The sequence below is a fragment of the Odocoileus virginianus genome, chromosome 6 (genome assembly GCF_023699985.2).
Source record: "Odocoileus virginianus isolate 20LAN1187 ecotype Illinois chromosome 6, Ovbor_1.2, whole genome shotgun sequence".
Lineage (NCBI taxonomy): Eukaryota > Metazoa > Chordata > Mammalia > Artiodactyla > Cervidae > Odocoileus > Odocoileus virginianus.
Window position 1 is genome coordinate 69,918,607 of NC_069679.1, and position 22,417 is coordinate 69,941,023.

General features: G+C 49.1%; 2 protein-coding genes across 2 annotated transcripts in view; one reads left to right on the forward strand and one right to left on the reverse strand.

The window, feature by feature from the left end:
* The window catches only part of LOC110129441 (uncharacterized), a 136,445-nt gene that overhangs the window by 1,126 nt on the left and 112,902 nt on the right, over positions 1 to 22,417 (reverse strand). The window contains exon 4 of the mRNA XM_070468550.1: positions 16,675 to 16,712. Coding sequence (XP_070324651.1) covers positions 16,675 to 16,712 — 38 coding nt within the window. The remainder of the gene's footprint in view (positions 1 to 16,674; positions 16,713 to 22,417) is intronic.
* The window catches only part of SIPA1L1 (signal induced proliferation associated 1 like 1), a 493,843-nt gene continuing 483,319 nt past the window's right edge, over positions 11,894 to 22,417 (forward strand). The window contains exon 1 of the mRNA XM_070469567.1: positions 11,894 to 11,988. The gene's annotated coding sequence lies outside the window, so the exon portion shown is untranslated. The remainder of the gene's footprint in view (positions 11,989 to 22,417) is intronic.

A 22,417-nucleotide genomic window follows, 5' to 3' on the forward strand; every position in this document is an offset into this window, starting at 1 on the left:
CATTTTTTATATGTATTTCAGGTATATTATTCTCCTCAATTCTCACAGCAACTGCAGGGGATGTATACTACAGATGGCCCTGACTTGAGATCGTTTGACTTAATTTTTCGACTTTACTGTGATGCAAAAGTGATGCGCATTCAGTAAGAACCATACTTTGAATTTTAAGTTTTGATCTTTCTCTGGGCTACTGAAAAGAGTAGCCCAGAAGTTCGATTCCCTCTCCTGATGCTGGGCGGTTGCAGCAAGCTGCGTCTATCTCCCAGACAGCCATGTGGTCATGACAGTAAACTACGCAAAACCTACCACCATTCTGGGCCCAGATAACTATCCTGCTTTCCACTTTCAGTGCGGTAATCACATGAGGTGGTCAACACTCTCCCGTCAAATAGGCTTTATGTTAGATGATTTTGCCCCACATATAGACTAATGCATTTGGAGTATGTTTAAGGTAGGCTGAGCTAAGCGATGATGTTTAGTAGGTTAAGGGTATTACCTGCTTTTTCAACTTGAGGATATTTTCAACTTACAGTGGGTTTACTGACCATAACCCCATTTCTAAGTATAGAAAGATCTGTATAGAAAGATTTACATCCCCATTGTACAGAAAACGAAGCCGAGAGAAGTGAGCTCACTTTCCTGATGTCACCCAGGGAGCAAGGGGCCAACGTGGGGTCTGAGCTTGTAGAGACATTCCACCCCCTCTGCCGAGGCAGGAGCAATGGCTGAATGAGCTGCAGTTAGAGGCAAGCACCAAGGCCCCTGTGCCAAGTGTGTAGGGCAGAGCCATGCCCCAGAGCTCTTCAGGGTGCCCTCTCCAGGGTTCATAAGAATTAGGTCCTGCAACTGTGCAAGCAAAGTTATTCCAAGATTCTCATGATCTTTACTTACATTCTTCTAGCCCAATGATGAGGACAACAGTTCTCTCTTCAAAGCCCTTGGGAAAACTCCTGACTACCTTCCTAGTTCTGTTCTCTTTCCCCTTCCTTCTCTCAGACTTTTATGAGGTACATTGACACATTCTCTCAATAAAGTCTTCCTTGCTTCTCCCATCTAATTTGCTCCCCTTTGCCCAATACAGAATGGGTTTCTTTGCCCAAGACAATCATTTTGTCTGGGCAGGTTCACTCTTTGGAGAGCTGGGGGCAGGAGCAGGGGAGGGAGTAAAAACTCACAGGCAGAACTCGGATCCACTGGAATGCTCAGGGGGGTTGGGTACAGCCCAGGAACATTCACATTCCACTGCATTACAAAACAGGGAAATGTGCCCAAAGTCAGCGGCTCCATGCTGCGTCAGGCAATTAGCAGCCAAGCCAATGTCTATTCCCTCACCTCTTTTCCTTGCAAATACAACCCTGATTTGATTTAACCAAGGGACCAGACTCAGATGGTGAAAACCAGATTCAGCGATTGTGCTGTACTTTGTCGCTCGGTCGTGTCCGACCCTTTGTGAACCCAAGGACTGTGGCCCACCAGGCGCCTCTGTCCATGAGGATTCTCCAGGCAAGAACACTGGAGTGGTTTGCCATGCCCTCCTCCAGGGGATCTTCCCAAGCCGGGAATTGAATTCAGGTCTTCCCCCACTGCAGGCAGATTCTTTACCGTTTGAACCAAACGTGGTTAGTCTTAACCAATCATGATCTCCTGCTCTCTTTCACAGGCTAATTGATTTATCAATCTCCTTCCAACTGGTGGTAGCCCTGGGATCTGGTTTGGCCAAGGAGGCTGTGGTAGGCAAAATAACAACCTCAGAAAGATGTCTGCCTCCTAATCCTCAGAAATTGAGAATATGATACTTGATAAAGGGGACTTAAGGTTGTAGAAAGAGTTACGTTTGCTAATCAGCTGACCTTTACATCGGGAAAGTATCCTGGATTATTCAAGTGGGCCCAGTGTAACCACAGGTGTCCTTTAACATGGAAGGAGGAAGCCGAAGAGTCAGTGTCAGTGTGATGCAGAGGGAGAGTGGCTCAGCCACGCATTGCTGAATTTGGAGATGGAAACAGGCCACAGTTGCCCCTAAAAGCTAGAAAAGGTAAGGAAATGGATCCTGCCCTAGAGCCTGCTGAAGGAATGCAGTTCTGCTGACACCTTGGTTTTAGCCCAGTGAAAGGCATTTCAGATTTCTAGTCTCTAGGACTGGAAAGTAAATATGTTGTTTTAAGTTACTAAATTTTGGGTAATTTGTTACAGAAGTCTTATAAAACTACTACAGACACATCAGAGAAACTCTGTTGAGGGGTTTTTGCAAAAACGTTTGCTTTTCTGATTAAAAAAAAAAAAAGACTGGTTCCATTCTTTCTGCTTGAAAATATACACGATAGTAGGGGCTGTGGCAGCCCTCTTGTGACCATTAGGTCACAGCATGAAGATGAAAAGACATGCTTAGTGGAGAGTCAAAACAAACAAACAAATGGGGGATCTTGATTACATTGGTGAGTTACCAAAATAATCTGAGAACTGTGACCTTCCACACTCTTTGTTATGTGAGAATGATACTGTTTAAGCCATGTCAGTTGGATCTTGTTATTTACACAGTTCAGTTCAGTTCAGTCGCTCAGTTGTGTCCTACTCTTTGTGACCCCATGAACCGCAGCACGCCAGGCATCCCTGTCCATCACCAACTCCCAGAGTTTACTCAAACTCAAGTTCATCGAGTTGGTGATGCCATCCAGCCATCTCATCCTCTGTCGTCCCCTTCTCCTCCTGCCCTCAATCCCTCCCAGGGTCTTTCAATGAGTCAACTCTTCACATGAGGTGGCCAAAGTATTGGAGTTTCAGCTTCAGCATCAGTCCTTCCAATGAACACCCAGGACTGATCTCCTTCAGGATGGACTGGTTGGATCTCCTTGCAGTCCAAGGGACTCTCAAGAGTCTTCTCCAACACCACAGTTCAAAAGCATCAATGTTTCAGTGCTCAGCTTTCTTCACAGCCCAACTCTCACATCCATACATGACCACTGGAAAAACCATAGCCTTGACTAGGCAGACCTTTGTTGGCAAAATAATGTCTCTGCTTTTTAATACGCTATCTAGGTTGGTCATAGCTTTCCTTCCAAGGAGTAAGTGGATTTTAATTTCATGGCTGAAATCACCATCTTCAGTGATTTTAGAGCCCCCAAAAATAAAGTCTGACATTGTTTCCACTGTTTCCCCATCTATTTCCCATGAGGTGATGGGACCAGATGCCATGAGCTTAGTTTTCTGAATGTTGAGCTTTAAGCCAACTTTTTCACTCTCCTCTTTCACTTTCATCAAGAGGCTTTTTAGTTCCTCTTCACTTTTTGCCATAAGGGTAGTGTCATCTGCATATCTGAGGTTATTGATATTTCTCCCAGCAATCTTGATTCCAGCTTGTGCTTCGTCCAGACCAGCATTTCTCATGATGTACTCTGCATATAAGTTAAATAAGCAGGGTGACAATATACAGCCTTGACATACTCCTTTTCCTATTTGGAACTAGTCTGTTGTTCCATGTCCAATTCTAACTGTTGCTTCCTGACCTGCATACAGGTTTCTCAAGAGGCAGATCAGGTGGTCTAGTATTCCCATCTCCTTCAGAATTTTCTACAGTTTGTCATGATCCACACAGTCAAAGGCTTTGGCATAGTCAATAAAGCAGAAATAGATGTTTTTCTGGAACTCTCTTGCTCTTTCAATGATCTAGCAGATGTTGGCAGTTTGATCTCTGGTTCCTCTGCCTTTCCTAAAACCAGCTTGAACATCTGGAAGTTCACAGTTCACGTATTGCTGAAGCCTGGCTTGGAGAATTTTCAGCATTACTTTACTAGTGTGTGAGATGAGTGCAATTGTGCGGTAGTTCGAGCAGTCTTTGGCATTGCCTTTCTTAGGGATTGGAATGAAAATGGACCTTTTCCAGTCCTGTGGCCACTGCTGAGTTTTCCAAATTTGTTGGCATATTGAGTGCAGCACTTTTACAGCATCATCTTTCAGGATTTGAGATAGCTCAACTGGAATTCTATCACCTCCACTAGCTTTGTTCGTAGTGATGCTTCCTAAGGGCCACTTGACTTCACATTCCAGGATGTCTGGTTCTAGGTGAGTGATCACACCATCGTAATGATCTGGGTCGTGAAGATCTTTTCTGCACAGTTCTTCTGTGTATTCTTGCCACCTCTTCTTAATATCTTCTGCTTCTGTTAGGTCCATACAATTTCTGTCCTTTATCGAACCCACCTTTGCATGAAATGTTCCCTTGGTATCTCTAATTTTCTTGAAAAGATCTCTAGTCTTTCCCATTCTGTTGTTTTCCTCTATTTCTTTGCATTGATCGCTGAGGAAGGCTTTCTTATCTCTCCTTGCTATTCTTTGGAACTCTGCATTCAAATGGGAATATCGTTCCTTTTCTCCTTTGCTTTTCGCTTCTCTTCTTTTCACAGCTATTTGTAAGGCCTCCTCAGACAGCCATTTTGCTTTTTTTGCATTTCTTTTCCATGGGGATGGTCTTGATCCCTGTCTCCTGAATAATGTCATGAACCTCCGTCCATAGTTCATCAGGCACTCTGTCTATCAGATCTAGTCCCTTACATCTATTTCTCGCTTCCACTGTATAGTCATAAGGGATTTGATTTTGGTCATACTTGAATGGTCTAGTGGTTTTCCCTACTTTCTTCAATTTAAGTCTGAATTGGTCTGTCGTAGCTGGTGCGCTTCTGCTGGAGGTCAGGGGTGGGGCCGAGAGGACCAACCCCACATCCAAGGAGCCGTGGCTGCGCGGGCGCAGGAGAGCCGAGAGGACCTACTCCATGCTCAAGGTCAGGAGGGCGGCCGTGAAGAGAGACCCCCACGTCCAACGTAAGAGAAACCCAAGGAAGATGGTTGGTGTTGCAAGAGGGCATCAGAGGGCAGACACACTAAAACCATAATTACAGAAAACTAGCCAATCTGATCCCAGGACCACAGTCTTGTCTAACTCAGTGAAACCAAGCCATGCCATGTGGGGCCACCCAAGACAGGCGGGTCATGGTGGAGAGGTCTGACAGAATGTGGTCCACTGGAGAAGGGAATGGCAAACCACTTCAGTATTCTTGCCTTGAGAACCCCATGAACAGTATGAGAAGGCAAAATGATAGCATACTGAAAGAGGAACTCCCCAGGTCGGTAGGTGCCCAATATGCTACTGGAGATCAGTGGAGAAATACTCCAGAAACAATGAAGGGATGGAGCCAAAGCAAAAACAATACCCAGTTGTGGATATGACTAGTGATAGAAGCAAGGTCCGATGCTATAAAGAGCAATATTGCATAGGAACCTGGAATGTTAGGTCCATGAATCAAGGCAAATTGGAAGTGGTCAAACAGGACATGGCAAGAGTGAATGTCAACATCTTAGGAATCAGTGAACTAAAATGGACTGGAATGGGTGAATTCAACTCAGATGACCATTATATCTACTACTGTGGGCAGGAATCCCTTAGAAGAAATGGAGCAGCCATCATGGTCAACAAAAGAGTCCAAAATGCAGTACTTGGATGCCATCTCAAAAATGACAGAATGATCTCTGTTCATTTCCAAGTCAAACCATTCAATATCACAGTAATCCAAGCCTATGCCCCAACCAGTAACGCTGAAGAAGCTGAAGTTGAACGGTTCTATGAAGACCTACAAGACCTTCTAGAACTAACACCCAAAAAAGATGTCCTTTTCTTTATAGTGGACTGGAATGCAAAAGTAGGAAGTCAAGAAATACCTGGAGTAACAGGCAAATCTGGCCTTGGAGTACAGAATGAAGCAGGACAAAGGCTAATAGAGTTAGCCAAGAGAACACACTGGTCATAGCAAACACCCTCTTCCAACAACACAAGAGAAGACTCTACACATGGACATCACCAGATGGTCAACACCGAAATCAGATTGATTATATTCTTTGCAGCCAAAGATGGAGAAGCTCTATACAGTCAGCAAAAACTAGACCAGGAACTGACTGTGGCTCAGATCATGAACTCCTTCTTGCCAAATTCAGACTTAAATTGAAGAAAGTAGGGAAAACCACTAGACCTAAGTCAAAGTATGACCTAAATCAAATCCCTTATGACTATACAGTTACTTACACAATCCATCAAAATTTTTATTGTAGCAGAAAATGGGAGTGAATCAAAAGAAAAAGGAAATACCATATTCTGAGCACTTACACTTACTGTCTGTTATGCATTATAGAGAGTACTTATCTGATCTCGCTTATATGACCTAAGTGGAAGGGGAGACAAGGAGGTGCCATACAGAGCCCATTCCCAGCCCCAAGGCTTTAAGGAAAGCTGGGGTGGCCCCAGATCTCAGCCCCTCCTTGGAAAGCCTGATCCCTACCTCTGGAGTTTGGAGAGGATGTGGGGGCCTCTGGCAACCCTCACACCTGAGGAAACAGCCAGACTTTCCTGGGCAGGGGCTGAAATATGGACTCGTGCCCCCTGACCTCAGCTTGAAGTCATAGACTGATTTCTGAAGGACTCCCTGAAGCCACGGAAAATCTAGGGAAGAACTAGCATGTCTCTGTGACCTTCTCCAGAGACCGGGGAGCAGGGAGGGAGGGTGGGTCCTGTTCTCTCCAGGCTGAGCAGAAGGCTGCAGTTCAGGGCAGGGTTATGGTGATGGAGACAGAGGGCTGCAGCTCCCAAGGCTGCTTCCACAGATGCTAGGGGAGCCCTTTCACACTGTACCCACCAGAGGGGCAGGCGGCACTGAGACTGCCCCTGCCTTAATGCTGGACAGCAGTGTGGTTGGTATTAACAGAGCAGTCATCCTCGCTTGAGTTGTGAGTCATAGCTAAGTGCAAAGTAATTAAATAGAGCCCCAGCATCCCTTCCTGCCAGGCAGGATGGGAGCAGAACAGAGATCAGACAACACACCTAACACCTGTTTAACACTGTGATACATGATTTATAAGAAAGCTACGTATTGTTTGCTATTTATCCCCGCTTCTGGCCCAAAGCTCCTAAAACCCTTGGAATTTTCTGTGAAGAGAGACGGAAAGGTGTGTCTCTTGTTATGTTAATGAGGTGGTTTTTGGACCTGCGCCTGAGGAGGGTGCTGCTGGTTGCTGGGAGAACGGATCACTTTCAGCCCTATCCCCCTGACCGCGCGGGAGGGGAGAGAGGCTGGAGGCTGAATCAGTCAATCTTGGCAAATGATTTCATCCAGCGTGCCTATGTAATGAAGCCTCCAAAGAACCCTGAAAGGATGAGGTTCGGGGAGCTTCCTGGGTTAGTGAACACCTGGAGATACAGGGAGACCATCCAGCTTTGAAGACATGGAAGTCCTTCCCCCATCCCCTCCCCTACTTGCTGCTTCCATCTGATTGTTGCTGAGTTGTATCCCTTTACAAAGAACAGGTGATGCGGTGAATGAAATATTCTCTGAGTTCTGTGAACTGCTATAGCAAATTATTTGAACCCAAAGAGAGGGTCATTGGAACCTCCAGTCCATAGCTGGTCAGTCAAGAACACAGGTGGCAGCTTGGACTTGTGATTGGCATCTGAAGTGTGTGTGTGTGTGTGTGTGTGTGTGTGTGTGTGAGAGAGAGAGAGAGAGAGAGAGAGAGAGAGATGGGGAGGGCAGTCTTGTAGAACTGAGTCCTTAACCTGTGATTGGCATCTGAAGTGTGTGTGTGTGGTGGGGGGGGGGGTTGGTGTGTGATGGGGAGGGCAGTCTCGTAGGACTGAGCCCTTAACCTGTGGAATCTGATGCCACTGGTGGGTTGAATGTCAGCACTGAATTCAACTGTAGGACACCCAGCTGGTGTGGGGCACTTGCTAGGATGTGTGGGACTCCGCCCTGCTCCCCCAACAACACACGTGTTGAAAATTGGTGGCTAGAATATTGAGTTGGTGATCAGAAGTGGGATCAGAGTCAGAACACTTTGAATACTCTTGTTAAGGGTCTGCTGTGTGCCAAGTATTTGAAATTCCAAAGAAGAATGAGAAAAGTCTTGGCCTTAAGGACCAACCCGGCCTTGTGGAGAAACAGTAGATCAGAATGACTCCAGCCAGGAAGAAGGTGCACAGCACCACGAGGAAGACAAATTCCTGAGGGGACAGAAAGGATTATAAGCTCACTTCAACCAAGAGGCCCTGGAGAGCACCCTGGAGGAGGTGCTATGAGGAGGCGGCCACAGGGAAGCCACCCTAAGTGGGAAGGATTGGCATGAGAAGAGGAAACGTGGGAACCCAAGTGCAGCCTGACTGCGGCCCAGGCCCAGGTAGGGTGGCAGCTGGTTGTTGGGCTGAGGAGACAGCATAGAGCTGGATGCAAGCCTGGAATGCTGTGTGACAACCATGGAGGGCCATTTATAGGGAAATAACCTGAGTTGAACTATGTTTGGGGGATTTAACCAGGCTGAAGAAAATGAAGAGGGGGATCTGAGAGCCTTCCTGAAAGACAGGAATGCCTTGTGATCTTCCAGCCAGAAATGGAGAATGCAAACAATGGTAGGGGCAAGAGGCAGAGGGGTTGATGAGAGCTGGCGCTCGACCTAAGGCACCCACCCTGCCCGCCAGACTCTCTGGTCCCAAGTATGACCAAAAGAGCTCATTTTGCTGCACAGAAAGGCATACCTTCATTCATCACCAAGCAGCACTTTCTTTGACAAGACGAACCAAAGTCAAAGTTCTGGAAAGTTAAAGCAACATCAAATATAAAGAAGAATTCTGTCATTAAAAAAAAATATATTTTTGCTTTAGACAGACCCAGAGTGATCTGTACTAGGACTGAGCATTGAATGCAGGGGGTGGACACAGGGTCATGTCCCCCCAACCCCTCTCCGCTTCAAGTCTCAGAGTGCCTGAGTGCCCTCTCTTCAGGCCTGCACACCCAGCTGGGAGGTGCCCTTGCTTCTGTTCACGCGTGTGTGGACTCAGCTCTGACACTCGGCTCTGACACCCTCTGTCAGGAGGCAGTGATAGGGACACTGACCAGCACCGTCACCTCAGACTAGCCTCCAGCGGATGCTATGGTGTGTGAAACTGAGCTTTTGCAGGCATTTTTCTCTCTTTGGGCTATGTCAGGGCTTTGTTGTGGCACATGGAATCTTGTTGCCTCATGCAAGGTCTTTTCATTTGCGGTGCACAGAATTGTGGCGTGTGGGCTTAGTTGCTCCGCAGCATGTGCGTACTTAGTTCTCAGACTAGGGATCAAACCTGCATCGCCTGCATCGCAAGATGGATTCTTACCACCAGACTACCAGGGAAGTCCCCTGAAGGCATCTTTTGTTGAGCTAAATGACCCAGGGTTAACAGAGTCCGAGCTCATACCACTAGTCACATGACAGGCCAATAAACTGAGAGATGAATTAGTGGGGCAAGGAATAGCAACTTATTTGGAAAGCCAGCAAACTGAGAGGTGCTGAACTAGCACCCCAAGAACCATCTTCCCTAAGTTAGAATTCAGGCTTCTTATATACTAAAAAGGGGTGGGATAATGTCCTGGTTTTGGCCAGACTCAGAGGAAGTGTTTTTTGTACAACCATTCACAGGTGGGCTTGGTCAGGATGTTTCCTGTGAGCTAAACATAAGTATTTTAGCTTAACACTCATTACCTGGGAGGCAGATTTTCTAGAAATGGGCCGTTATGTATAATTTAAGCTTCTATGCAACATCCCTTTAGTGGTTAACCTCTAATAGAGGTCAAAAGTTCTTCCCTGTTACACTCCCACTTAAAATGGACAACTAAATGGTTTTTAGTGTATTCATAATTTGCACAACCGCTGCCTCAATCAACTTTAGAACCTTTTATCACCCAAACTGAAACTCTGTACCCACTCAGTTCAGTTGCTCAGTTATGTCTGATTCTTTGCGACCCCATGGACTGCAGCACACCAGGCCTCCCTGTCCATCACAAACTCCCAGAGTTTACTCAAACTCATATCCATCACGTCAGTGATGCCATCCAACCGTCTCATCCTCTTTCGTCCTCTTCTCCTACCTTCAATCTTTCCCAGCATCAGTCAGTTCTTCGCATTAGGTGGCCAAAGTATTGGTGTTTCAACTTCAGTATCAGTCCTTTCAATGAATATTCAGGACTGATTTCCTTTAGGATTGACTGGTTGGATCTCCTTGCAGTCCAAGGGACTCTCAAGAGTCTTCTCCAACACCACAGTTTAAAAGCATCAATTCCTCGGCACTCAGCTTTGTTTAGAGTCCAACTCACATCCATACATGACTACTGGAAAAACCATAGCCTTGACTAGATGGACCTTTGTCAGCAAAGTAATGTCTCTGCTTTTTAATATGCTGTCTAGGTTGGTCATAGCTTTTCTTGCAAGGAGCAAGCGTCTTTTAATTTCATGGCTGCAGTCACTATCTGCAGTGATTTTGGAGCCCCCAGAAATAAAGTCTGTCACTGTTTCCATTGTTTCCCCATCTATTTGCCATGAAGTGATGGCAAATTGTTTCATATGCCCACTAGCTGGTCCCCATTTCTCCTTCCCTCCTGCCCTAGGCAGCCAGTCTTCTTTCTGTCTGCGGATCTATTGATTCTTAACACTTCATATAAATGAAATGGCACAGTATGTGGCCTTTTGTGACTGGCTTCTTTCATGTAACCATGTTCTCCAGATGCATCCACATGTAGCATGTGTTGGTAGCCTCTGTAGCCTAATGTTCTATTGTGTGAAATCATCACATTTTTATCCACTCACCTGGTGATGGACACAGGTTGCTTCCATTTTTCAGCAGTGTGGACAGTGCTTCTGTGAACATTTGTGAACATGTTTTATAAGCAAAGATGTGAAAGGGATGAAGGCATTAACCACACACAGCTGTGTAAAGGCCCTAAGTCAGGAGCCTGCTCAGTGTGTTTGAGGAAAAGTGAGGAGGCCTCGAGGAGGCAGAGATGGAGGGAGATGAGGCTAAGAGAGACAGGTGGTGAGTCAAGGGAGGTGCTGGGAGCATATCATGAGGATGTGAGTAACGTGAGGATCACTGGATGGCCTTGAGCAGGGAGACACATGACCTGACATCTGTCTAGTCCTCTGTGTTGTATCAGCGTGTTTTCTGAGTTCAGGGGAGGATGAGGCTGGATGAAAGAGGGGAAGAAAGTGAGAGCCCTGAACATGCCAGGAAGGCCTGGGGGCAGAGGGGAGAGGCCACAATCCCCGAGACCCAGGAGGTGAAGCCTGGCCGACGCTGGGACGAGCCTGAGGCAAGACCGGGCACCTCTGGGTTGGACAGGCTCCCCCGTTCCCATCCTCCTCGGATGAATGCTGATGTTTCTTTCTCCAGAGCATGCCTCTGAGAAGCACATCCTTCTGTCATCCCAAGGTGGGCAGGTGACGGGAGGCGGGCTGTCACTCGCTCAGGAGTCCCACACCTTCTGACATCTGCTCGCCTCCCCCTGACAACTGCCACCCCCTCCCTCACTCACAGGAACTTGGCTTTCACCCCGGGAACTCTTTGAAACAGTTGTTTTGAAAGCAACCTGCACCTTAGCAAGATGCCTGCTAAGATGGTTTGAGAAGGACTGTTTTCTCTGCCCTTCTTGAGGGGGGAAGGCTCCTTCCAGCACTTGGCCAAATTAAGGAGTGGGGCTGCTGTCTTTGACATGACTCTGTCCCCCCTGCCCCCTCATCCTGCCCCGGCCTCAGTGACTTGAGCAATGGGCACAATTAAAATCAAAACCCTGGATTTTCCCTCTCCTGCACCCACAGGCTGCAGAGAGTGGAGCCTGGGTCTCTCTGCGCCTAAATGATTCGGTGGAGTAAGTGTCGCTGTCCAAGGGAGAGGAAGTGAAGCCTGGAGTACCAAGCTTCAGTGTTGTTGGCTGGATACTCAACCAGACACTGAATCGGGGCACTGTACCTTTAAGAAAGAGGAAAACACATCCTGGGGGGGTGGAGCCCGGCCCAATTATCCAGGTGCTGGGAAGTTGCTGGGGCCTGCCTTTGTTAGGATCAGGTCTTGGTGGTTCTGGTTTGCAGTTCTGGCAGCACCAGCCCTGCTTCCCTACTTCCCTGCCGCCACACGACGGAGCTTTGGCAGCGGTGAGCACCCCTCCCACCCACACACCCACGAGCTCTCTGTCTTTCCAAGCCCAGTGTTGACAGCTATCATTTTCAAACTCCTCTTCAGGCCTTTTTTCTTCTTCCTTTCAAGTTCAGGCTCTTCTGTGGTTAAAATTATCTTTTCTACATCCTCCCTTTCCTACCTGTCAGCCTGTGCTGGGGGAGCAGCTGTAAGGAAGGAAGAAGGCTGACCTTTGGGGGTGAAGGTGAGGTCACCCAGTCTGTTGGCTGAGCAAGTGTTTCGAATCCTGTGTATCTGTGTGTGTCTGTCTGTCTGTTCTGAGCTAGAATTGGTGACTCTGAAAAGAGGGTCCAGGCGTCCCATGCCTCCAACCCCCACCTGGTATTCCAGCTGCACACAGTAGGTCCTTGATAATAACAGGCAAAGATTAAGAAAGGCAGAAGATTGGCAGGAGAACTGGCCATGGAAGTTAAGACACTTGGGTTCTAGCTCCGACTCCACCTGAAGCTTTTTCAAAGCTCCTTAACTTCCCCAGCTTATCCACTTTCTATAAAAGAAGTCAGTAATTCCACGCTCACCTCCTCTGGCTACTGTGAGACCAATGAGATAATTGAGCAGACATTTTCTTCCAAGGACCAAAGAATAGAACCAGCTGGGCAGAAGTCATAAGCGGGCAGGTTTTAGGTCAAAATCAGGAAGAAATTTCTATTAACCAAAGTCCCCTCTAGAGGCCCCCTAATTGAGCAAAGAAACTTCTGTTGTGGGACCTGCTCAAGCCAGACAGATGGATCAGCTGACGGACGTCCTGCATGAGGGGGCTGACCCCAGGGCTGTAAGGTCCCCTTGAAATGTGAGTGGCTACCTTTCGGTGGATGTAGAAGGGCTTCAGAAAAAACCCACATGAGGCTGGAAGTATGTTGGCTTCTCTGCACATTTCCCAGAAGCCTGGCCAAGTTCAGGTTTGGAGGACGGGCTCCAAAAGCCAGGGGAGAGCCCACTGACAGCCTGGGCTCTGGGGTCACAGAGCGGCCTTGCCTCTCCCGCCAGCACCCGGAGTCCAGAGCTGCTGCGTCTGCCGAGTGTGCTGAGCAAGGACACAGGCCCTTTCTGCTGGGGTCCCCGCCGTGGGCTGACTCCAGTGGGACCTGCCTCTCTGGATCCGGAGAGCCCAGGCTCCTCCGGCTGGGCCGAGGGAGGAGGCCAATGGTAGGACTGGCCCCTCAAGGGCATGCCAGTGTCCAGAGAGGGAGGCCTGATACCCTCCACTGTGAGGTCAGGCCCTGTAGAGCTGGTACAGGTGGGGCCTCCCCAGGAGACAAGCCCGCCCTTCCTTCCTGGTGGTTCTTGGCTATAAACTTTGATCAGAGGAAACACTATCTTTCACATCTTTCCAAGCCTACCCTTCAGCTCCAAGACTAAGAATTAGACCGTCTCCTTTCACCTCCTAAGAGTCCTTCGGGGAGGATTCTCTTCCATTCCACAAGAGTTGACTCAGTGTGGCTGGGTGGACAGCTCCAGCCATCCGTGCCCCTGGAGGAGCCTGGTCGTCTTTTCCCTACCACGCACACCCTCTGGTCTCTGCTCACTCACCTGCCACGCAATGGAAATTTTCTTCTGTAACTTGGGGAGGATAAAATATTTTTGGTAGGGAAAGGTTCAGAGAAGATGAAGGGGTATCTGACATCTCTTCTGTTGGTTGGTCCTGTGAACTGGCATACAGCCCAATTTGGGAGTTGGGGGTGGGTAGGGATGTTACAAACCAGGGCTCTTGGCCTTTCCCAGTCAATAGAAATTGATGAGAGGCCAGACCAAATATTCAAGCAAGGCTCTATTGAGGCCCCTGCTGCAGCAGGGGGCAGAGAGAACAAACAACAGATTCCCTTGCTTGCTCACTCCATGAGGGGAAGGCGAGCTTGTTCCTAATATGGGGTGAGGGTAGGGGTACGTCCAGGGGTCAGGCAGAGGCTTTTGTCCACCCTTTAGGCGCTGGTGTGTGCAAGGGGTATGCTTAATACCCTGTTTTTGCTCCAGACTCCTCAAAAGTGGCAGCTGAGTTTTTGGGTCTTTTTGTATCTTTGGGGGCCAGAATTCTCCCCAGCTGTGCATGCACACAGGCATTTTTAGTCCCACAGTTTCTTTGTATTTTGTTGCCCGAGGAGTAGCGTTTCAGCAGCTAGCACTGCAGCAAGGGGTCCTGAGTCTCAGCTTGTCTCGCAGAGGGCAAAGGCTGATGTTGAGGAAATCTTGAGCACAAGTACAATGGCTCTGGGGCTCAAGAGGTGTGCAGCTGGGACTCCCCAGCTTGAAGCCCAGCCCCCTCTGGCACCCCGAGGACTAGACGTGTTAGAACATCTGAGATAGTCACAGGTGTTGATGTGCCCACGGTGGACATCAGCAAGGGGGGCGCTGAGCGGGAGCCAGAAGAGTCGAGATGCCAGGCAGCATAGAGAGAGATCTGGAGCTCTTGGGAAGTAAGGAAGGAGAGAGGGAAAGTGCAAGCTGCTCTGAGAAGAAACTTTGCAGTGAGAGTAACTAGAGTGGAACACGTGTTTGGTTTAGTTGGTTGGTTTTTTTTTTTTTAATATGGGAGAGACAGAAATGTGGTTTTAATCTGAGGAGGAGAAGCTCACAGAAAAGCAGAAGATGAACAGTTAGGAGAATGGAGGTAATTAGTGGATCAAAGACAGATGAGGGGAGGGAAGGGATCTTGAACCAGAAGGGATTTTCCTGAAACAGGACAAGAGAGGAGGAAGGCAGGAAGGAGGTGGAGATCCACGCAGGAGCCTTCACCCCGCGCATGAAATGGGAAAGTCCCTCACTGTGCCCTCTGCAGGTGAGGGGCGCCAGGAAGGGCCAGGTCCAAAGTGGCCGCAGTGGGGCTTGGGGGGCTTGCTGCATAGGATGGAGGGACCTCGGGGCTTGAGGATGTGCCAAAGCCACTACAGCCAGGTGTGAGCCTCGGCTGGGACTCCATAGACTGGACAGAGGGAAACGGCCCGAGAATCACCAGGGGGCGCCAGTGAGTTCACCACCCCGGGGGGTGGGGGGGCGGTGCTGGCTTGAAGACCCCAGAGGCATGGGATGGGTGTTGGGGAAACTGGAAACTTGTGGTTTCCACTGTCTCATGGGTGGATCGCCTTGTTTCGGAGTTGATGAAGGTGGGGAAAGCTGGCGAAAGACTCACTGTGGCACTTGGGAAGAGCAGAGTATGTCTTATTGTTTTATTTATTTTTGGCTGCCCTGGGTCTCCACTGCTGCGTGCAGGCTTTCCTGAGTTGTGGTGAGCAGGGGCTGTGCGCTAGTTGAGGTGCTCGGGCTTCTCACTGCAGTGTCTTCTCTTGTTGCAGAGCATCGGCTCTAGGGTGTGGACTTCAGTAGTTTTGGCCCACAGGCTTAGTTGCCCTGTGGCATGTGGGATTTCCCCAGGCCAGGGATCAAACCCATGTTCCGCTGCATTGGCAGGTGGAATTTTAACCACTGGACCACCGGGGAGGCCCCAGAGTGTGTTATTAATTGCACCACCCACTGCCCCAGAGAGCAGATATTGAAGGCAAAGCAAATTGCTCAAGACTAATCAAATTGTTTCCTTGAGAGGCAGAGTCTAGTAGAAAAATGATGAGGGATTAGTGCTCAGGATATTAGGAGGCCAGCCTGACTCTTGCCTCTGAAAATTGTGGGACTTTGCTTAGGTCATTGGCCTCAGTTTCCTCCTCTTCTTGGGGTGTATTTGTGGTGCATTTGCGGTCACGTCGTGTGGTGACGGAGCAGCTGTAATTCCAGGAATTACAGCAAGAAGAGTGAAGACTCAGGTTCTCGTCTCTTCTCCCCACCCCACCAGTAAGCACAGATTTCCCACGGAGTTTAGGAAGAGGAGCTGCGTGGACTGGTCCACCTCGTGCCCAAGGGCCCTGTGTGCCCCCGACGCCCCCCAGCCCCGCTGCTACCGTCAGACACAGGCAGCAGGGGTGGGGAGTCCGTCACCCCTTGTCGCTTGCTCAGGTGGCCGCGCCCGCTTCTTTGCTGCTGGCCTCCAGCCGGCTCCGCGACCAGCACAGCTCAGGCTGTGCTCGCCGACCTGGTGTCTGAACCCAGAAGCATTCCCAGCTCCCTGGCGGCAGGCGGCTTCTTCTCTGCCCCTCCAGGGATCTGGGATCGATTTAGCCTGTTTCCGTGGCAGCGTGGGTTGCAACGGCAGCCTCTGCCTCCCCGCGAGGCTGGGTGAGTCACGGCTGCCCACGCTCACCCTCCGCAAGCCTGCTGGAAGCCTGGAGAAATCGGCAGGGGGTTGCCAGAGCGCTCTGCGGGGCTGGTGGCTTCCTGCCCTGGGTCTCAGGCCCAGGACAAATAGAGCGCTGGGCACACGGCCCTGGACCGGGCTCACCCACCCAGAAACCTGGCAGGCTCTGCCCACGAGAGCTGTTAGATCTGCTCCAACTGACTTCAGAGGGGATACTTTCTTGGCTGCTGCCAGCAGCTGCAAGGCCTTATGGGAGAGAACTGCAGGTGTTCGGACTCCAAGTCCAGTGGTCTTTTCACTGCCCAATGATCGGCTCTCAAACTTGTCTTCGTCTGCCCACCTCAGCACCCAGCTTCCTTCCGGCTCTCTTCCCACGACCTCCCTTTGTGACACCCATCAGCCTCCCCTCTGAACAACAGGCCTCATATTGCATTCTTTCCCAGGTCTTCTCCTCCCTGAAACTTACCTTTTCTTCCTCCTTTCCCCTTTTCTGATCTGGGTAAGCTGAAAAAAAATCAAACACAAACAAAAAATAAACCCGAGTTCATTCTGTATCATTAAGGCTAATAGCAGTTACAGGGCTCATCTCATCTCATCTTTTATCCTTGGCTTTGAGAAGCAAAACATCTGTCTAAGGCAATAGTTTCTCAGAATATAATCCTTGGACTGGCAGCATCACTGGGGAGCTTGTGAGAAAGGCAGAGGCCCCACCCCAGTGCCCTGTGTCACAAACTCTGGGAATGAGGGCTGACATCTGTGTTTGACAAGCCCTCTAGCTGACTCAGATATCTGCCAGAATTTGAAAACCCTGGTGTAAGCAAGTGGATCTACATCAATGGAGTTGGAGTGTTTTGGTCCACACCTCTGCCTATGGTCACAGCACAGCTGCCAGTGTCTCTGTTTTGTTTTAAATTTATTTTATTATAATTTTTTGGCTGCATTCTGGGTCTTCATTGCTGCACACTGGTTTTTCTCTAGTTGTGACGAGTTGGGGCTACTCCCTAATTGTGGTGTGCAGGCTTCTCATTGTGGTGGCTTCTTTAGTTGTGGAGCACAGGCTTCAATAGTTGCAGCATGTGGGCTCTAGAGCACAGGCTCAGTAGTTGTGGCACATGGGTTTAGTTGCTCCGCGGCATGTGGGATCTTCCCGGACCAGGGATTGAACCTGTGTCCCCTGCATTGGCGGGTGGATTCTTAACCCCCGGGCCACCAGGGAAGTCCAAGCATCTCTGTTTTGTGTGAGCCATACTGAGGGGCCTGGGTTAGACACAGACCCCAGCTGCCCCAGCTCTGGGGGCCCAGAGTTTTCCTCTTCCTCCAGATTGTTTGCATCAATGGAGAGAAGCTGGCGTGCCCTTTCCTATGTGGAAAGGGCACCATTACCCCACCTACCACACAGAGGGCATTGAGGGGGTGATAGGAAGCCCACTCATTGGAAATGAACAATTCAGCCATTGTGGCCCGGGACGAGAGGCCACTAAGCGCATTTCTTAAGACCTAAAGAATTCCAGCAGAAGAAAAAGGCACTGGTGATACTTGTTCATCAATGCACATTCCTCTCCCGTCTCTCAGTTCTCGGCCACATCGGGTCTGGGCTGCATTATGTGGAATCTTTCATGTGGCACATGGACCCTCCAGTCTTGGTGCAGGGGCTCTGGAGTGTGCAGGCTCAGTAGTTGGGCACTGGGGCTTAGTTGTTCCACAGCATGTGGGATCCTAGTTCCCCGACCAGGGGTCAGACCCAAGTCCCCTGCATTACAAGGCAGATTCTTAAGCACTGGATCACCAGGGAAGTCCCAAGCATGAGGTCGCTTTGACCCAAGTTGGGTCAGGGAAGCTATGCTGGTTCTGCCAGGGAAACACTCAGACCCAAAGTCGATGGACCTCTCTGAAACACGGGGTGATCTGCAAAACAGCTGAAGGACCCTGTTGAAGTTCCTGGTCTGGTGTGTTTTTCTTCTCCCCACACTGCTGCTGCTAAGTTGCTTCAGTCGTGTCCAACTCTGTGTGACCCCATAGACGGCAGCCCACCAGGCTCCTCCGTCCCTGGGATTCTCCAGGCAAGGATACTGGAGTGAGTTGCCATCTCCTTCTCCAATCCATGCATGCATGCTAAGTCGCTTCAGTCCTGTCCGATTCTGTGCGACCCCATGGACAGCAGCCCACCAGGCTCCTCTGTCCATGGAATTCTCTAGGCAAGAATACCGGAGTCGTTGCCATTTCCTTCTCCACTCCCCACACTGTTAACTAACAAATCTTTATATTTGTGCAACAGTGCAGGTTTCCAGCAGCTTTCCTGTGTGGCTAAGACCTAAAAGCCCCCCAAGCACCCAGCCTGAGGACTTGGTTAGATTCTGGTGCTGCATTCACTTCCAGTAGGTGGTGTGGGATGAATCTTTTGTTATGAGGCTGGAATATCTAGTTCTTGCCTGCTCTACCTCGCAGCACATTCTCCCACCCAGCTGCCCCAGGACTGCCTTGCAGGGCAGGTAGCGCTTCCATAAGGCGTCTCCAGAGAGGATGGGAAGGCTCCGCTACAGCAATGATGGACACAGAGAGGTGGAGGAGGCCTACCTTCCCCCGCAGGCAGGAACGGGACCCATTATTTTGAGCTTGCAAGGGAACACAATGACATAAGCTTCCCATCTGGCTCCCCAAACATTTTGGAAACAATTCCATCACAAGTCCGTTAGTTTTATGGGGACTCTAAAGACAGGCCGAAGTTACCGTTTATCACCTGGAATCTCCATCACTCTCAGGCTTTGTCACTCTGCCCTTCATCCCTGCCAGCTGCCTCACTCCTGCCTCTCTGCCCTTTTCTCTCTCACCTGCCTCCCTCCTCCTTCTGCAAACCTCTCCCTAACATGGGTCCAGCTAGGGCTCCATTCAGTCTAACAAACGTTTTCAGAGTGTCCGCTCTGTGCAAGATCCACACCGGGTGTTGGAGAGTCAAGGACAAGCAGGACAAAGCCAGAACTTAAGGAGCTTGCTCTCGGTGGGTTTAGTCCAGTTGTGACACCTTCCTCAGATGCCTGCTTTCATCCTGTTCCACCTTGCACCCTCTTCCTTTCAGAGAACACTTGTCCTCCTCAGATTCTCCTGTGTGCCAAGAATGCAAGAATTTCCATGCACTCTTTCACTTACACTTTCACATCAGGCAGATTCTATTATGTCCATTTTCCGGATAAGGACATGAAAGCTTAAGAGGTTATATGAATTATCCAAGCTCACACGAGAAAGGGCCAGATGGGATCCCTCCTAGATGGACTGCCTTCAAGACCCAGCTTCTTCCTACGCTGCTGTGTTGTAACCACCAAAACTCAGGCAGTTGGTTATCCACAACCAAAACAAAAAGAACAAAGAAATGTCCAGGGCTGTTGTAGCTCTCTCTCTACCTGTCTTCCTTTTGACAGTTGCAGGGGAGGGTTTGTTGTTTTGTTTTAAGTCTAGGGATTTGGAGATCTTTGTCTCATATTCTTAGTTTTAAAAACTGGATGTTTTGATCATTTCTTCACTCTCTAGGGGGCTTCCCTGATAGCTCAAGTTGGTAAAGAATCCACCTACAATACAGGAGACCCAGGTTCAATTCCTGGGTTGAGAAGATTCCCTGAAGAAGGGAAAGGCTACCCACTCCAGTATTCTGACCTGGAGATTTCCATGGATGATATAGCCCGTGGGGTTTCAAAGAGGAGGACACAACTGAGCGACTTTCACTCTCTAGAGGGTAGTAGAAATCTCTTCTGACACACCACTTGAGCACCGTGGTCTGGCCTCTGTCTCCGAAGTCATCTCTAGGAGTCTTAGAAACAGCATGGATGCTGAGCTGTCTTTTCACATCATTGGAGAGGGGTGTTCAGTGGTCCAAGAAATGGTTCACACTGTCACACTACTTTCAGTCTTCACTCACGGCGCTCTCTCACTGTGACCCCTTTGGAAGGGCAAGAGACATCGCAGACCCCCATGGAGATTTCCGAAGGGTCCCAGCCAGGAAAATGGACAGCCCTGGAGGGCCGTCTGTTGGGTGTCGTGTGATCTGCATGTTGTGTGTGGTTTTCAATCATTCTTATAAACTAGCCAAATATCTATGGCAGGATCCACAGTAAGATTTTCTTATCCTGGTGTTTGAAGCTGTCAAGTCTTAACTCTTCTTGCACCTTCGTGTTGTGTTAGTTGCTCAGTCGTGTCTGACTCTTTGCAACCCCATGGACTGTAGTCTTCCAGGCTCCTCTGTCTATGAGATTCTCCAGGCAAGAATACTAGGGTAGGTTGCCATTCCCTTCTCCAGAGGATCTTCCCAACCCAGGGATCAAACCCAGGTTTCCTGCATTGCAGGCACATTCTTCACCATCTGAGCCACCAGGGAAGTGAAGGCCAGAGAAGATACCATGGAAGCTACTCACCTCCCCACTCAAATTCCCTGTGCCTCTGTATGGGCAGACAAGGAAGTCAGGAAAAATGTAAGCACTCCGGAAATAGTCATTCGGGGCCACTCTGCTTTCCCAGCCAATTTTGGTGCTGACTGTCTCCAGGAACAGTGACTCAGTTTCTTATCACATCACTCCCCACCAAGGCTCTGCAAAGCCCTCCCTCTGAACTTGGTTTCAAAGGCAGCCTTGGTGAGGTAGTGATTGTGACCCTGTTAACTGCAGCAGGAGGAGGGCAGATGCGGAGCTTAAGGCGTGGCAGCCGGGGATCCAGGAAAAGGCTGGGTCATGTGTTGACATCAGGAAAGTCTCCCAGAAGATGGTGAAGCTTAGGACATAAGCCCGGGTTCAGAATAAGGACCTGTGCCCCCAAGAAGTCCAGTTCTAGAAAGACTGAGTTACTGGGAAGGTTCAGTTCAGTCCAGTCGCTCAGTCGTGTCCGACTCTTTGCAACCCCATGAATCACAGCACGCCAGGCCTCCCTGTCCATCACCGACTCACAGAATTTACTCAAACTCATGTCCATCGAGTCAGTGAAGCCATCCAGCCATCTCATCCTCTGTCGTCCCCTTCTCCTCCTGCCCCCAATCCCTCCCAGCATCAGGGTCTTTTCCAATGAGTCAACTCTTCGCATCAGGTGGCCAAAGTATTGGAGTTTCAGCTTCAGCATCAGTCCTTCCAATGAACACTCAGGACTGATCTCCTTTAAGATGTACTGACTGGATCTCCTTGCAGTCCAAGGGACTCTCAAGAGTCTTCTCCAACACCACAGTTCAAAAGCATCAAATTTTCAGTGCTCAGCTTTCTTCACAGTCTAACTCTCACATCCATACATGACCACTGGAAAAACCATAGCCTTGACTAGACAGACCTTTGTTGGCAAAGTAATGTCTCTGCTTTTTAATACGCTATCTATGTTGGTCATAACTTTCCTTCCAAAGAGTAAGTGTCTTTTAATTTCGTGGCTGCAGTCACCATCTGCAGTGATTTTGTAGCCAAAAAAAATAGTCTGACATTGTTTCCACTGTTTCCCCATCTATTTCCCATGAAGTGATGGGACCAGATGCCATGATCTTACAACAGTGGGAACTCATAATGTGCAGGGTGAAGAACCATACTCACTTTCAACAATCCAGGTGGAGATTTGTTTTCTCATCCATGGCTTACTTTTTAGAACTGGGGCTTAATACCCAAATCATAGGAACTGCAAGAGTAACTCAAGGCTGAGTGTCAGGACCTAAAGTTGTGCTACTGAAATCTCCCCAGGTAAAGGCAGAAATACTGAGCGCATGTTTTTGTCTGTCCTGTTCTTCCCCACCCCCACCCCCACCCCCGCCCCCGAGAGTACATAATCCACACAGTTACCTTCCCCACACAGCTACTACAAAATCATCAGCTATTCCGTGTGACTTAACTCGCCCTCCATGGCCCTGATTAACTGACCAAGGGTGACCTCTGACCAAGGCCCTTTCCAGGGATGTTTAAACTTGGGACGCAGTACATCGAGACATCTTCTCAGTGGTGACTTTGGCAGACCCTGTCAGCACCCAGCACACGTCCCCTCACCCTTCTCTCTGTTTAGACTTCATATGACTCATCTCCTATAATGGATTCTCTATCTATTGACCAGCACATTCTCCCAATGGTTAAAGTCCCTTTGAATATCTGACATTCCTGCTTCTTTTCCACATATGCCTGCTCTAAAGCCAAAAGATCAAGAGAGATTTAGTAATTTTCTTCATTGGGTTTTACATAGCTTCTTTCAGAGCAGTCAAAGATTCTGAT